This window comes from Petromyzon marinus, chromosome 13 (assembly GCF_048934315.1).
Source record: "Petromyzon marinus isolate PM22_M1 ecotype Great Lakes invasive population chromosome 13, UKy_Petmar_22M1.pri1.0, whole genome shotgun sequence".
NCBI lineage: Eukaryota > Metazoa > Chordata > Hyperoartia > Petromyzontiformes > Petromyzontidae > Petromyzon > Petromyzon marinus.
In genome coordinates this window covers 11,894,959-11,910,503 of record NC_133679.1, presented here as the reverse complement: position 1 = coordinate 11,910,503, position 15,545 = coordinate 11,894,959, and the positions used below count along the sequence as shown (strand labels likewise).

General features: G+C 46.2%; 2 protein-coding genes and 1 long non-coding RNA gene across 3 annotated transcripts in view; 2 read left to right on the top strand and 1 right to left on the bottom strand.

The window, feature by feature from the left end:
- Window positions 1-8,242, top strand: part of LOC142924433 (uncharacterized) — a 199,773-nt gene extending 191,531 nt beyond the window's left edge. The window contains exon 3 of the long non-coding RNA XR_012941656.1: window positions 6,857-8,242. This is a non-coding gene — a long non-coding RNA (uncharacterized LOC142924433). The remainder of the gene's footprint in view (window positions 1-6,856) is intronic.
- On the top strand, window positions 645-5,756 carry GLMP (glycosylated lysosomal membrane protein). The gene is made up of 6 exons (XM_032953552.2): window positions 645-800; window positions 2,585-2,857; window positions 3,592-3,789; window positions 4,391-4,609; window positions 4,728-4,993; window positions 5,228-5,756. Exons 1-6 carry the CDS (start codon window positions 711-713, stop codon window positions 5,394-5,396), a joined length of 1,215 nt encoding a protein of 404 aa, XP_032809443.1. The 5' UTR covers window positions 645-710; the 3' UTR covers window positions 5,397-5,756.
- POFUT4 (protein O-fucosyltransferase 4) lies at window positions 6,613-15,272 on the bottom strand. The gene is made up of 7 exons (XM_032953551.2): window positions 14,782-15,272; window positions 13,838-14,086; window positions 13,401-13,576; window positions 12,573-12,939; window positions 11,698-12,051; window positions 10,441-10,712; window positions 6,613-9,194 (listed from the first exon to the last, which is right to left on the bottom strand). Exons 2-7 carry the CDS (start codon window positions 14,084-14,086, stop codon window positions 9,053-9,055), a joined length of 1,560 nt encoding a protein of 519 aa, XP_032809442.1. The 5' UTR covers window positions 14,782-15,272; the 3' UTR covers window positions 6,613-9,052.
- Window positions 15,273-15,545: the final 273 nt, after the last annotated feature.

Sequence of the window (15,545 nt, the reverse complement as noted above, 5' to 3'; positions counted from 1 at the left end):
GCTTTGACGAGGCAATACATTTCAGTGGCGCTGCCCAGTGACAACTTGGGTACACGCTGTCTCAATTGACTAGCGGCACGTGGTTTTCATTAAGTGCCAGACTCTTCACGTCTTTCTCTTCCAGAAGTATCCTCCTGCCTGCTTGGGACGTTTTGGTTAAATCCTTTTTGATGTTTTTTTTTTAAATAAAAACTGCAGTGGCTGGGAATGATTTTAAAGTTGGTGAGGGTGGGCAAGTTGACCTGATGGGGGGCCCAGTCAGCACAGGGTGGTTTAGTTATAGATATCACACTACAATAACGGGGAGAAATTACAGAGATTAAGCCCATCGCTTTTTTTTACATCGTTCAATTAGCACGGTTGGCTACGTACGGACGGTACGAAATAAGTTCCACATACACGAATGGAAAGCGGTCATTGTCTGTGGGGCATCTATAAACGGATCACCCTCCGATCCCATTTAAGGTACTGTTAGTACGCACCTGGTAAGTAGATACGGGGCATGATTAGCACGACGCGCATTAATTCGCACCAGGTACGCCCCAATCACGTGGTAGCTGGGGGTGGGGGAGGGGATTCCTTTTGGGAAAAACAAAGACGCTCGCGAGTCACGTGATAAGGGGGGGGGGGAGAGGGAAGATCAGCTGGCGGGTCACGTGCTCCCGGTCCGCGGAAGCTGTTGATCGCTGCAGTCGAAACTCGGACTCGCCATGGACTCACTGTTTCGCTGCGCCTTCTGCTTCGCCGTCTTCCTTTTCCGACTTCCCAGCGTGCGGGCGGAGGAGCCATTCGAGAGACGCGTGAGTTTGGGAATGGGCTTTAAAAGCGTCTAAATTCACGCCGGCCGGCCGGCTCACCCACCGGTCCGTCGTCTCTTCCCTACCGGGGGAAGTGCGCCGCTGGCGGCTGGGATTCCAGGCAAACGGTCGGTCTGAGATTTGGCCTACCTTGTTATGTAAGGCGTTTTCAAACGGTTTTTAGTAATTGTTTGATTTATTTATACCCAAATTGGTATATCAGCGTTGTGTGTTTATGAGACGACGAAATTAAAATTGTGTTTGTAGTGAGGCAGTGTACCTTTGCTGTACCTTTGAGTGCCTCGCTCATGGACGTACGCAGGGGTCCATACTGGTGTTCGCCATGTAAGGAACGTCCCTCGCGTGGAAATCAAGGCGAATTAAAGTAACAACCCAAGCTGTAATGTGCTGTTTTGTTGTGTTCCGCTCTTGGTGACCGGGCTGAAACCATCGCAACATTTGAGAACCCAGTTTGATAACGGGAGGTCGCAACCCGGATTCGAACGCAGATTCTCGTTGTGTTGGTAGGCCAACATGACGTCCCCTGAGACAACTTGATCACCTACGTTAGTTTAACTATTCATTCATAATACAGGTTTTTTTTAAAAATAAAAATGTGTTGTTAAACCCGCCACCACTCGATACAGGCAACTCGTAAGGGTTGTCACGTGAACAGGTCGGGTGGTGGCGGATTTAACGACACATTTAGGCGATCTAACCAAAAAAAACCCTCCATTATGGATATTGGTCGCGAAAGCCTACGTGTTAAACTTGCCTATTCATTTTGATTTAAAGCTTTCGTGACTGCAGTAATTCATATTCATAGCTCTTTCGGTAAAGTCACGTTGAAGGGAAATAATAAAATATATATAAAACAATAAAAATTCTCACGTTTCGACCATAATGACCGTTTGCGTTATGGTCGAAACGTCGTGAGAATTTTTATTGTTTTATATATATTTATTATTTTATTGTTTCCCTTCAACGTGACTTTACTGAAAGAGCTAAGCATATGAATTACCTATTAATGTTTTATTAGTGAGGCTCCTATAGGCATCGTAAATGCTGTGATTAGCTTAACTTGCCTATACTTTGCTCTCCTATCGTGTTTTTTAAAATATTGTTTTATTGTAAGTTTCTGACCCGCCCCAACTAGACATCTGTAAAAAATAAAGAGCTTCATAGCTCGTCGGATTCCTCCAGTATAAATAAAGATTCTGATCTGGCAACTAACTGTCCTATGTATCGAGCATTCATGGTACGATGTAAGGAGTCGCCAAACATCCTGAGCCAAAAATCACAAAACTACAATCTGCATCTGGCCCAGAGCCACACGACGTTACACGTGCTTAGTGTCACGTGCGGTTGTCGTGTGATGTGGGGTGGTCACGCAACAGGTTATTTAGAAGTCTGTAGGAGTTCCAGTACTCATGTTCGGCTCCCACTGCCAGGGATACTCCTCCCACTCCTGCAGATTTTTTTTTTCCTGTTTCAATTAGATTCACGTTTGCTACTTTTTTTTCAAGCCGTACTGCATCTACCCGGGATCCTTGTTTGGCGATGCCTGTACTATGCCCGAAGTGTGTACTCTGTTGACCATTAATCTGTTAATCATCAAATAAATGCTGCGTTTTACCGAAAGAACCAAAGAAGATGAATCATTGCAGTCACGAAAGCTTTAAATCGAAAAATGCTGCGTTCCTACACGCTAAAGTTCAGTTGGCTCATGCGTATTCCATGTTTGCTGGTTTCAATTGAACTCGTACTCTCCTTCGTGAATACCACAGGTCACTGTGCAGGTGAATCCAGGTCTGAACAGCTCTCTGGTGCTACCGGACCATGTCAACCTGGTGCATTACCAGGCAGTGGGGCCACACGACACCCTCCACTATGTGTGGAGCACCATTGGCGCGCCCACTGTGCTGCTGGTGCACTGCACGGGAAACCAGAGCCAGCTGAAGGTGGACTGGGAGCAGCTATTATTCAAGAACAGCTCACATTCCTTGCGTATCATTCCCGAGGACAAGGTCACTTTCTCGCAGGCTGTGGTTTTCTCAGAGGTAAGGACCCAGTGGCAGGGCTCCCCGTCCCTTGGCACAGCCCCACACATACCCTGGCCGAACGTGTTTTTCTTGTAACGTGTTAGTTCCTTGTTGGAACACTCAAAGTTTAAGCGGTGGCACCAGTGTATTCTCATTGTAATAAATGTTAGCAGGCTGTCCCCTTCCTATCCGGTTATCACGTGACACTCTGAAAAGCAAATTTCAGTTTAGTTTCAGTTTCATTTATTAGGTATAACCCTGTGAGCCATGTGGCTCTTGACTCGAGTGCAACCACAACAATTACTTAGTTCGCAAACAATTCGGCTTTTTTAAAATGTTGTGTGATGCTTAAAACAATTTTTAACTTTAGGCTGACCCTGCATCATGAGTAAAGTACATCAAACTCTAGGGTGTAGTTTTTGGGATTCCAAGTTGTAAAATGTGTGATTTATAAGCATAGGCTTGCCAATGTCTTTGCCAGACTTAAGATTTATAGCCCACCTAAAACATGAGAGTTTACATTGGGCACTCACTCGTTCATGATCATCTATTAGACTTGTGCATGTTTGTGTGCTTTGTTTTTTTCCTTGCTAGCTGGTTATCATGTATTTCATTTCTATTTGATATTTAAATTCACCATGGAACTGTTGAAACAACGTATAATACCACGTATTCTGGCGGTGCTAAACCTGAAAGGTTTTATTTAATTACAGCTCAATATCATAGTGGAATGGCCTTGCCTGTTTGTGCAGCTGATGGAGTTCTACGATGTCAATGACACGGCGGACATGGAGAAGTCACACCAGATCTCCCCTGCCTACCGCCTGGAGGACTTTGTGTGGGAAGACGTCAATTCGACATTCAACCCAACCACCCTGGGAGTGGAGTTTAGGGGCCGCAATGCCACGAACCCCAAGGGGCCCGTCAACAATGGCTCCATCTCCATTTCTGTAAGGCAGCAGCATGGGTCACATACAGCTGGACTCGCTGTGATACTGGGTCTGCACGATGTAATCATCATTTCACGCTATGACGATTCTCACGATATCACTTTCCCATAATTGTATTAACGTTTTATTTAATTGTTTTTGTGCTTTGGTATACTTGCAGTACGAATACAAATTATTACCGAAGTTTTTCAACTGCAGCTCACTCAACATAAGACTGCTGTTAGTCCTAAGAATGAATTCCATTTTACAACCTATAATACTTATAATGCACGTGCTGTCAGTCATACAGGAAATAATTTAAGTTAAAAGAAATATGTAAATGATGACGTCATACATTTGCAATGATTTAAATTACTCCAGAAAATATATTTTACAAAGCACTAATATAACGGATACGTTTGTTTTACAACTGATTTAGTTTTATTTCGTACATTTTTTTGGGAAAAATATTTAAGATAAATAATATTTGTATCATGGATCTCTATATCGTATAAAACTCGCAGCAACCCTAGTTACACTAAACTCTTGATTGGAAGCTTGTCATCAAGGCTATATTTCTATTGACAGCAGCTAAACAGGTGTCTGCTTGTGTCATTCAAAGGTAATGGCGTACAAAAGCACGGGCCGTGAGAAGAGTCTACCCAAACTGGAATACAGCGCCAACTGCACGCAGTTCCAGTTTCGTGTGGACAAAATGATGCCAAGGAGTAATCGGTCACGCTTTGGCCTTGGGCTGCTGGTTACACAGCGCAGCAACGGCACGACGCGGCTTGAATCAGTCCACACCATAGATGACGAGCATACGCCCTCCATATTCGAGGTAGACGCCGCAAAGTATCGAACGCTTACAAGTCCGCTGTATTTTTCCTCAGTCGGACAGTTAACACCGTGCACACGACGTCTGATTCACGTGCTTTCATTGCGTGTACTCTCCGCAGATGGTGCAGCTGACCGTTTCGCAGCAGAATGCGTCGAAGGCGGAGGGATTTGTGCAGTGGAAGCCCGTGGCGTACACCAGCGACCCACCGACCCGCGGCGCATCATCGCCGTGTCGCCACTACCCGATGCCCCCAGTCACTCCCTCCGTGCCGGAGTCCAGCATTGCGTTCGCGTACTACGGTCCCAATGGCTTCACTGCGGCACTCAACTTGTCCTTTGGCATCGGCGAGGACGGCTTCTACAATGCCACCCAGTTTATCAGCTGGTGAGAACTGCGCGAGCCCAGTCGGCGATATTCTCCAGTGGAGAATTGTTTTTGAAAGCCATAATGTGAAACGGCTGTGTACACACCTAGAATTATCAATGCACATCCATGCAGCCAAACCCAGTTTGTGCACATTACAGCAAGCAGCATCGCTTGTGCTGTGTGTATTGTATGCAATGCTGTCTGTCGAGGTGAGGTTTTTTTTTATTGTACACGCATGCTTTGTGATTCCAGGACGGGCCTGGTTGGGTATGGGACACCAGCCAAGGATTCCTTCTCCGTGCTGGTGATCATCATCATGGCTGTGGGGTTGGGCATCTCAGCGGTGTTGCTCCTCATCACCGCTGTTGTGGCGTGTGTCAAGTGGAGGCACAAGGCTAGAGGCTACGATCCAATCGACTAAACATGGCTACTCGTCCCGGTGCCAACCAATGCAATCGCTACTAAAAGAAATTCTACTCTATAACTTGGCTGTGCTGGGGCCATGCCCAATCAATCTGCCACAGCTCAGGAGGGGCCAGGTTAATTCACTGCAAAACAAGAGCCGGGCTGCTGATAGCACATGCAATCAACGTAGGGTATCGGCGTCATCGTTTGACTTGGCAAATAGCCAGTGGAAAACCACCCATACAGTGAACACCCGTGCTGGCATGCCTCAAATGTGCCAGTTGAAAAGGGGTGTATTCTTGCCATTTCTCATTCAGTGGGCATATCCTGGTTTTCTTTGCCAGTGATTGTCCCAAAATAAAGAGATTTTGCCATATTTTTGTTGCACTTGGATTTTTTTTGACACCCACTGCAAGGTCAGTGGAATTAGTCGCAAGTGTAATTGTTGTAGAAAATTTAAGTAACAATGGATAAAAGTACATTTTCGGAGGGCAAAAGTTTTGTCTCCAGATGTAGTCACATGCTTATGTGACCTTCCTCAGGGATAATTACTTTGGCATTAGAGCAATGTGCTTAAAATAATCAATACCACTTTTAAACATGTAAACCGCATGTAAAAATTGGATTTGAGGAAGCAAAAATATGTGCATACAGAATGTGCATTAGCTGCAGATATCAGGCAGTCGTCGATTTAACTTGTTGCCAGCATGCTGTACAATTCAAAGATGTATATACTTTTGCTTTAAAGCTTTCGTGACTGCAGGAATTCATATTCTTGGTTCTTTCGGTAAAGTTACGTAGAAGGGAAACAATATTATTGTATTGTTTTCCTTCTACGCGACTTTACCGAAAGAACCAAGAATATGTATATACTTTCTAAATCCAGATTTAAATTGTTTTAATAGTAAACAAAGTTCTGGCGCATAGTGAGATTACATTGAGTTATATTTTCTTTTGTACCTAGTTATTCCGTCATGTCCAAATGTTTGTTTTGAACCCGGAAACTGCTTTGCTTCGGTACAAACTGCACGGTTGTGTATGAAGTTTTTCTCAGACAAGTTGCACAGATCACATTCCATGAACCTGCACAATATAATTTTACCAATTGCTTTTTTCTTGATTTCCAATATTGAATTCTCATGTTTACACTTGCAATTAAACGATTCGTTTGTGGTGTAAATGCTGTTTTATGTGTACATTTATAATTGATACATTGCAAACTAGAAAGGGTGTCAAGGTAAATGTATGTCTTTATAGCAAGTTACTCGCTAAAATTACCAAGTTCCATGACGACATGTTCATATTTTAGTATTCAGTGTAAAATATAGTTGCTAATAAATGCAATTATGATTTTATAAAAATGTATTGGGCTAAAAGGGATATTGTTGATAGTGAGGGAAAAAAGTATTTGATCCCCTGCTGATTTTGTACGTTTGCCCACTGACAAAAATGATCAGTCTATAATTTTAATGGTAGGTTTATTTGAACAGATGGAATAACGCATGTCAAACATGTTCTAATTTGATTTGCATTTTAATTGGGGAAATAGGTATTTGACCCCCTCTCAATCAGAAAGATTTCTGACTCTCAGGTGTCTTTTATACAGGCAACGAGCTGAGATTAGGAGCACACTCTTAAAGGGAGTGCTCCTAATCTCAGCTTGTTACCAGTATAAAAGACACCTGTCCACAGAAGCAATCAGATTCCAAACTCTCCACCATGGCCAAGACCAAAGACCTCTCCAAGGATGTCAGGGACAAGATTGTAGACCTAAACAAGGCTGGAATGGGCTGCAAGACCATTGCCAAGCAGCTTGGTGAGGTGACAACAGTTGGTGCGATTATTCGCAAATGAAAGAAACACAAAAGAACTGTCAATCTCCCTCGGCCTGGGGCTCCATGCAAGATCTCACCTCGTGGAGTTGCAATGATCATGAGAACGGTGAGGAATTTCAGCCAGAACTACACAGGTGGATCTTGTCAATGATCTCAAGGCAGCTGGGACCATAGTCACCATGAAAAAAATTGGTAACACTACGCCGTGAAGGACTGAAATCCTGCAGCGCCCGTATGGTCCCCCTGCTCAAGAAAGCACATACATGCCCGTCTGAAGTTTGCCAATGAACATCTGATTCAGAGGACAACTGGGTGAAAGTGTTGTGGTCAGATGAGACCAAAATGGAGCTCTTTGGCATCAACTCAACTCGCCGTGTTTGGAGGAGGAGGAATGCTGCCTAGGACCCCAAGAACACCATCCCCACCGTCAAACATGGAGGTGGAAACATGCTTTGGGGGTGTTTTCTGCTAATGGGACAGGACAACTTCACCGCATCAAAGGGACGATGGATGGGGCCATGTACCGTCAAATCTTGGGTGAGAACCTCCTTCCCTTAGCCAGGGCATTGAAAATGGGTCGTGGATGGGTATTCCAGCATGACAATGACCCAAAACACGGCCAAGGCAACAAAGGAGTGGCTAAAGAAGAAGCACATTAAGGTCCTGGAGTGGCCTAGCCAGTCTCCAGACCTTAATCCCATAGAAAATCTGTGGAGGGAGCTGAAGGTTCGAGTTGCCAAACGTCAGCCTCGAAACATTAATGACTTGGAGAAGATCTGCAAAGAGGAGTGGGACAAAATCCCTCCTAAGATGTGTGCAAACCTGGTGGCCAACTACAAGAAACATCTGACCTCTGTGATTGCCAAAAAGGGTTTTGCCACCAAGTACTAAGTCATGTTTTGCAGAGGGGTCAAATACTTATTTCCCTCATTAAAATTCAAATCAATTTATAACATTTTTGACATGCGTTTTTCTGGATTTTGTTATTCTGTCTCTCACTGTTCAAATAAACCTACCATTAAAATTATAGACTGATCATTTCTTTGTCAGTGGGCAAACGTACAAAATCAGCAGGGGATCAAATACTTTTTTCCCTCACTGTGTCTACATTTAAACCCTTAACACTCAAGCAGCCACTTATAATATACACCATTAACTGGTACTTGTTCTCGCACCATAAAAACCATATCGGACATAAGAACTCTATCTTATACACAAATCAGTGATGCATATAACACCCCTTCGCCCTGACTTTACGGCACAAAATCAGCTCAACTTGGCAGTGCACCCAAGCAAGCTTCAACTGAGATGATTCATAAATCCAGTATGCAGCATGTCCCAAAGACAACCCAAGCTGCACAAGAAAATCGACACCTGGTGACTGCCTTGTAAACCTCAAAATTTAACTCCGTTGTTTTGGCCCGAACTCCGTTTACATGGTTGTGGTGGTGCACCCACTAATTTGGGCAGTGCGAGTGGGAACAATGTCTCTCCATAACATGGGGGTCACAATAACTTTTGTAAAGATGATCCAATATAAACCTTTAGTTTAAAATTGTGTTAATAGTAGGGACTTGCCCTACAGAAAACATGGCACATTTTATCAAAGGGATGGCAACCAAAAAATTAGCAATTAAAACATGCATTCTGCTGCCCGTGATGTCACTGGGCAATGCCATCTCGCGACATCACCCGCCGTGTGATCTCGTTGTGGCTAGTAAGTTAACATTATTGCTAGATAAATACTATTTCTCAGAACGTATGTAAGTTAGACAGCGTTACAGGATCCATGCATATGCATGACTTGTTTCAGTTCAACTGGTGTAGCCTGGAGCTGTTAGCTAGCACTGCCGGCCAGCCGGCCAGGGATGTAGTCCCAGAGACACGAGGGGTCCGTCTCGTTGTGGAGGATCATGGCCTCCAGAGCGTGTGCCTGATCCAGACTTTGCCAGTAGTCCGCCAGCCACTGCTCTCTCCATCTGTGTGGTGGGAAATGCAAGTTCAATATTCACACAATAATAGTCATAGGCTTCCAATCACAAATGCTAATACACAACCAGATACACGATTCACAGCCCTTTGTTTATCCACTTAAAGGACGAAGGCCGTGCTAGTCATGGAGGCTGCCCATATTTCACCCTGGTGGTCAGTACGGATTTGTTTAGGTGGGGAACATAGCTGTGGAAGAATGGAAGTACAATACAATTGTGAATTTTGCTGAACTGTCCTCTGCTGCCCACGTAGCCCCAATGAGACGCGCAAAGGAAATTTCCACAATTTTCAAACAAGAAATGAAGCACCAGGTATGGCACGGAAATAACCTTAAAATTAAAATCCAAGGACTGATTAATAGAATATGCCACGGCGCATTGTAAATACACCACACTCCATTGTAGTGTGAATAAAAACTCTTCCAGGGCCTCTTCGTTCCAGTACCTTGAGTCGAGGTCACGGAGGTCGCTATGTGGCTAAAAGACACTGAGCAACTGTGGCTGGAGAACCTGCATTTGAATCCAGCCCACCAATAACTATGCCAAAAAATAGATTTAGTTCAGTTTTATTCATTTCTCAATTCAATAAACAATTATTACCGATGACAACTTCATAACACGTAATCGATTTTGGTTTCAGCCATTGATACTTGGCATAACCCAAACGTCTATTACGAATCCTTGGTTCCTTAACCTCTTGAACCTTTGGGCTCATTCTCAGCAACTGTGTAAACAAATTGTGTCCGTTTCCAGCTATGAGAAATAAAAATGTTGGTGTGACTGACATGCGCAATCATAATGAACCCTCTCACACAGGGATTTGGACTGCTAGCTGTGAGAGTTACGAATATAATTTTCTCATTAATGAAATTACGCAGAAAGCACAGCTGGAATTTAATGAGGAAAATAAGTAGTGAATAAATGATTAAGAAGCCATCATGGTTAATTCTATTAACATCACAACACCTTGCCATCACGTCCGTAGACTTGAAAACCCAATTATAGGTTTCTGCATGATCTGCAAAATGCAGGATTCTCCAGTGTTGCTTACTCAGTGCTCTGACATGAGCCACATTCCACTTAAATTACCTCCATATCAAGTCACTATATTGGACTGAAAGCACCAGCATGGTGGAAAAATCAACTTGACATTCACGAATCACAACACCTGCGCATTTGCAATGGTCGCGAAACAGAAGAGGAAAAAACGCAATTAAACACGGGTCAAACTCACAAGTCGTCATCAGGGATATCGTCAAGGCTGCCATATCCAGGTCTCGGTTCAGGGCAGCCCAGGTGGTCGTTCTTGGCGGAGCGAGGCTGAGGGGCGGCATGCCTGTGCGGGGCGGCGCGGTGGGCCCGCACGGCGCGCCTGTGCTCATTGACGGCGTTACACACGTAGCACTCAAAGCCGTTGAGGTAGTTGGGCTTGGATAGGTCGTTGACGCCCCACTCGCGCGCCTCCATCGTCGACGCGAGGAAGCCGTTGGTGATCCCATCGGGCTCCTGTTAAAACAAGGGAACTCCTTGTCGGCCTCCGTGTAGCCCCGGCCATGCCGTTGTTGCATCAGGTGCAGATTGAGCGCCAATTAGGGACGGCTGCCAGTGAGCCACATTGGATGGCATCAAAGCACCGCAGGAGCAACAGGTAGTCGTTTTACCCTAGAATGACTTCAGTGAAGATTAAACCTGAGCTGAGATACCAAACGCCACTGATGTGCAGCGTGGTCACGAATAAACGCCAGGACATTAGCAAAGGAGCACAAGCATGGTAAATAACTATTCACTGTATCACTTATACAATGAGCACACACGCATGAAGGGATGATTGCATGTACCACCAAGGAGACTTCAGAACGAATGCTGGACACAGGCAAGAAATGACAACCGAATGCCTTTCTATGTTAAATTCCTTCATTCACACCTCCACGATACCATCATAGAAAAAAAGTGTTGGTTAGATCGCGTAAATATAAGTGTCGTTAAACCTGCCACTACCCGACAGCCAATTGGTGAGGTTTGTCACGTAAACAAAACGTGTCTATTAAGTTACTTCAACACACTGGTGTGTTGGAGAGTAAACCCACAACATTTACAATGAGTACAACGTTTTGCTGGTGAAATCAAAAATAGAAAATTAGCATTCTTCATTGGCTCGATTCACGTGTTCTTATAATTTGAATAGTACTTTGAGATTCAAATAATTAAGGATGAGGCAAAAAAAAGGCAAATAAATCATAGGACCACGTTTTATACGCATTTCAAATGACTCCAGTCAGATGGTGCAGAGTTTAGAAATTATTACTCACAATTGGAAGCTTAAACTCGATTTGGTGCTTTCGTGACTGCAGGAATTATTCTTTGGTTCTTACGTGACTTTACCGAAAGAACCAAAGAATAATTGGAAACTTGTGAGTTCAAATTGTATGGCACCAACAGATAATTTAAAAAAAGAACTTGGAATAATATAAAACGCCCCCCCCCTCCCCACCTTGAACGTCAGGTACTGTAGGTACTCCGTGTCGTTTGCGTCGAGCCTCAGCAGGAACTGGGCGAGGTCGTGCGGGGACGCGAAGTCGTCCACCAGCACGGCGGAGGGCGACGCGGGGAGCCAGTCGCCGGCGTCTTCCGCGCCCCAGTACACGGGGACGCTGCCCAGGTGCAGCGGCCGCCACAGCTTCTCGGTCATGTAGTCGCCGCACAGCGCGTTCTCAAACGCCAGGTGGAACTTGTAGCCGGCGAGCAGTGCCAGGCATTCCTTGTCCTCTGTGATGGCCGTCTGCGTGTCGGAAAGTCGCTCGCTCGGCAGCTCGCGGTTGTTGAGGCACTTTCCGTATGAGTCGATCTGGCGGTGGACGGAGGACGAGGTGGCAGTGGCCGCAAACGTCGGTAATGAGCATGAGGTTTTAGACAAGACCAAAGATAAAACTCCTGGTTATCCTTGCACTGCCCGTTGGTGCAAGCGCCGTTAGCACCTATCACGGCTGGTGCTCGACAGCCCTGGGTATGCATGTCATGATATTTTCCCCAAGCAATTTGATGAAGTTTCACAAATGAAGGTGACAATGCATTTCTTTTTTTTAAACCTAGTGGAGCATGTCGCGTTTCTACTGCTTGCAAGTCACCTGCACTGATTACGTGGAACGTAACAGTGCACAGCCCTTTGTCAACTCACTGCTGGAAGACCTCTCAAAGCCATCACCATCTCTCACAGACTTGCGTTGCAACACCAATTATAGCAGTAGTCATCCAAGCGCACTGCCACCTTAAAACCACGGCAAACGAGTAATAAAAAAAGACAAACGTGACCCGCAACGCAGCCTGTGTGGTTGTCGGCGGTTACCGTATTTTGCCGGGGGGCCGCACCTGGATGTGTTTCATGAGTTGGTCGACGTAGCGGTCGCGGTCCGACGCCACTTCGCAGTGCGACTGTAGATAGAGCACGGCTGCGCGACCCTCTTCGCGCCGCAGCCTGTTCTTCTCTGCTAGCGGTATGGCGGGCCGGCGCAGGTAGGCCAGGCTGGGCAGCCACTGCGTGGACAGCGGGTAGTCGGAGGTGCGGCGGAACGTGGCCGTATAGTTAAAGAGGCGCATCGCGGGCAGGTGCGACAGGAGGTAGTTGTTCATCGGTGACTCCTCGTGGAAGAGCGCCCACGTCTGGTGGGGTAGGCGTGGCAGCGGCGCCTCGTAGGCGCGGAAGTCCGTACCATAGAACAGGATGGCCTTGGTGCGCCTGCACAGAAGTGAAGGCGTGAGATGGTGGTGCAAGAGTCGGTGACGCAGCATGGTGGATATGGGCCCAGATGCAAAGAATGAGATAGTCTGGCATTTTGGCTCTTCTGGCTTGTGGGCCCGAGGAGTTGCACAATTAATCAAATTCACCACCACTGTCCCCGCACCAGCCTGCCTCCCCCCCTGCCTGACCCCCCCACCACACCTCTAACAATTCAAATAGTCACAATCAAGGATTGTGGTTCAATGACAAATTCGTATAATTCATGGGGTTTTTTCCAGATAAAATAAAAGGCAAATCGGTTCAAAATATTCATGGCCTCACAAGACAGGCAGAAGTATCACCGACATTACTGCATGCCATTGGATCATGTTAGTTGAATAGTTTTGTTGGTTAAAACGGGCAGGCGAGATTTTTGTTTAGCTCGCCTTAAACACGCAATGTGTGTAGAAGAGCCTTACTTGTACAGCTGCACCTTCTTGTTCTTGGTGACCATGCAGGAACCGAGCGGGCAGTCGATGCGCTCGCTGTCCCCGGGAAAGTGTGGGAAGATGGCATCGTGCCACCACAGCAGCAAAGGTAGCTCCGTGTTCTTACGTCTATCGGTGTTCCCCGGGCCATGGTACGTGCCGACCACCTGGTGCAAAGGCAGCGCAAACGCTGTTGTTGGTCGTGCCCGCACAACAGCACAGATGTGTTTGGCCGAGTTATTAGAAGATTTGAAGTTGCGCGGCGTTCGCAATTGAGATTTGATCAAATTAAAAACAGGAAGTTGAAAAACTCAAACGTGTAATAGGAAGAGATGCCTGCCAAAGGTTTCAAATGTAAGCAAGCGCGTGTACACTACTGTTTTAGGGGGCTTTTGGAGGTTTAGCAAGAGGCTGTGTCGTAGCCGCACCTGCACGGCGCCGTCGAGATGAAGCGAGGAGAGCGCAGAGTTGGGCTCGAAGGCGTGCGCGTCCTGCGAGTCGTAGTGGTGGTGGTGAGGATCTTGTGGGTTGTGATGAGGATCCTGTGGGTTGTTGTGGTGGTCCTGTGGGTCGTGATGATCCTGTGCACAGCTTGAATGTTGCCCCACTAGCAGGGGCAGGAAAGCCAGCGACAACACCAACGCGTGCTTGGATGACATGGGAGCCCAATCTCCCATCTGCAAGGAATCAAAGAACACGTGGGTTACACATCCGCGTCTCCTGCACGATTGCTGCGGGTGTAATAATAATCTACTACGTGCCGTCTGCTTCACAAGGGGAGGTTCAAGATCACCTGACGTCATTCGCAAGAGTAGGCCATTGTTTGCCGGCGACACGGTCCAAATTAAAAAAATTAGCGGTAAATTATTGAATTGGGACTATACATAACAATCGCCCCCGACTGGAAGACTAACGCCCCCAGGTCACTTACAAATGCGACTACTCTGGTCTCTTGAGTTTTAACCTGGTTAAACAAAATAAACTTGAATGCTTCGTGGACTGCAAGCATGCGCTGCAAATGACATTTGTATTGTATTACATACAATTTACTGCGTTGCACGTGTTATAGTAACAGGCTGGTAAGTATAATATATAACTACATAATACTATTCAATATACGAAACCCCACGTTTGTACAGAAGACTAAGTGTATACATTAGATCCTGTATATACAACAGGAAATGTGTACAGAGCTTATGGTCGGTGCATACAGAACGCAATTGGCACATAGCAGGCTGTGCAGACACATCATGTTGTATTTAAACAGCAGGCAATGCAACGGAAATCACTAAGTGTACAGCGGGCTGCGTATAGTATACAGCATGGTAGGTATAGCCGGCAGTATGCACAGCGAGGGCACGTGTACTCATACCGTCTGTTGTGCCTGGACTCCAGTCGCGTGAGGGCCGGGTCGAGAAGTCGATCAATTGACTGCCAGGGTTGGAGATAGGGTAAGAGTTAGTGGCGTTATGGCGAGTTAAGGCCAGGGTTAGGGTAGGTTTATGGCCAAGGCTAGCGTGCAGAGATTAGTGTTAGGACTCTTAGAGTAAGTTTAAGGCTAAGGTTGTGTTACTGTTAGCTTTAGGATAGCTTGCTGGCGAGCGTTAAGTATGAGACGTTCGTGCTGGGGGTTGGTGTTAAGCACGGAGTTAAGGGTGAGTGGTTGGGGAGACCGTGGGGATGACAAAGCCGAGACCCTCGCTTCAATGATTAAGACGGAGGGAGGAGGAGGAAACAACAGCCCCGGGGTGCCACTGACGCCCACCGGCGCCACGTGGAGCCACAGCAGCAGCAGCAACAACAACAAACACGTGGCGCTGCCTGCGATAACTTCCGCTGACGTCACGGCAGCCTTCCGGTTCCGCTCGGAGGCCGCTATTCGGCGATTCCGTTTTTTGGCGATTCGATTCGTGACTGCATCGATTCCTAAGGGGGACACGTGCGTGGAGGGATCGCGTGCAAACGGGAATGCTTCTAGCACGTGAATGAACGTGAGATCGGAAAGAAGGACCGTTGCATGAAACGTCGCCCGTTATATATTTTGTTTAACACGTAGGCTTTCGTGACAAATATCATCCATAATACAGGTTTTTTTTGGGTTAGATCGCGTAAATAAATACATGTGTCGTTAAACCC

Excerpts from the sequence above, each read along its gene's own strand:
- GLMP (XM_032953552.2), top strand. The coding sequence starts at position 711 with ATGGACTCACTGTTTCGCTGCGCCTTCTGCTTCGCCGTCTTCCTTTTC. Across the intron at positions 3,790-4,390 it reads ATGGCTCCATCTCCATTTCT|GTAATGGCGTACAAAAGCAC; the intron begins GTAAGGCAGCAG and ends TGTCATTCAAAG. Across the intron at positions 4,994-5,227 it reads GCCACCCAGTTTATCAGCTG|GACGGGCCTGGTTGGGTATG; the intron begins GTGAGAACTGCG and ends TTGTGATTCCAG.
- POFUT4 (XM_032953551.2), bottom strand. The coding sequence starts at position 14,086 with ATGGGAGATTGGGCTCCCATGTCATCCAAGCACGCGTTGGTGTTGTCG. Across the intron at positions 13,577-13,837 it reads ATCTCGACGGCGCCGTGCAG|GTGGTCGGCACGTACCATGG; the intron begins GTGCGGCTACGA and ends CCTTTGCACCAG. Across the intron at positions 9,195-10,440 it reads GATATCCCTGATGACGACTT|ATGGAGAGAGCAGTGGCTGG; the intron begins GTGAGTTTGACC and ends CCCACCACACAG.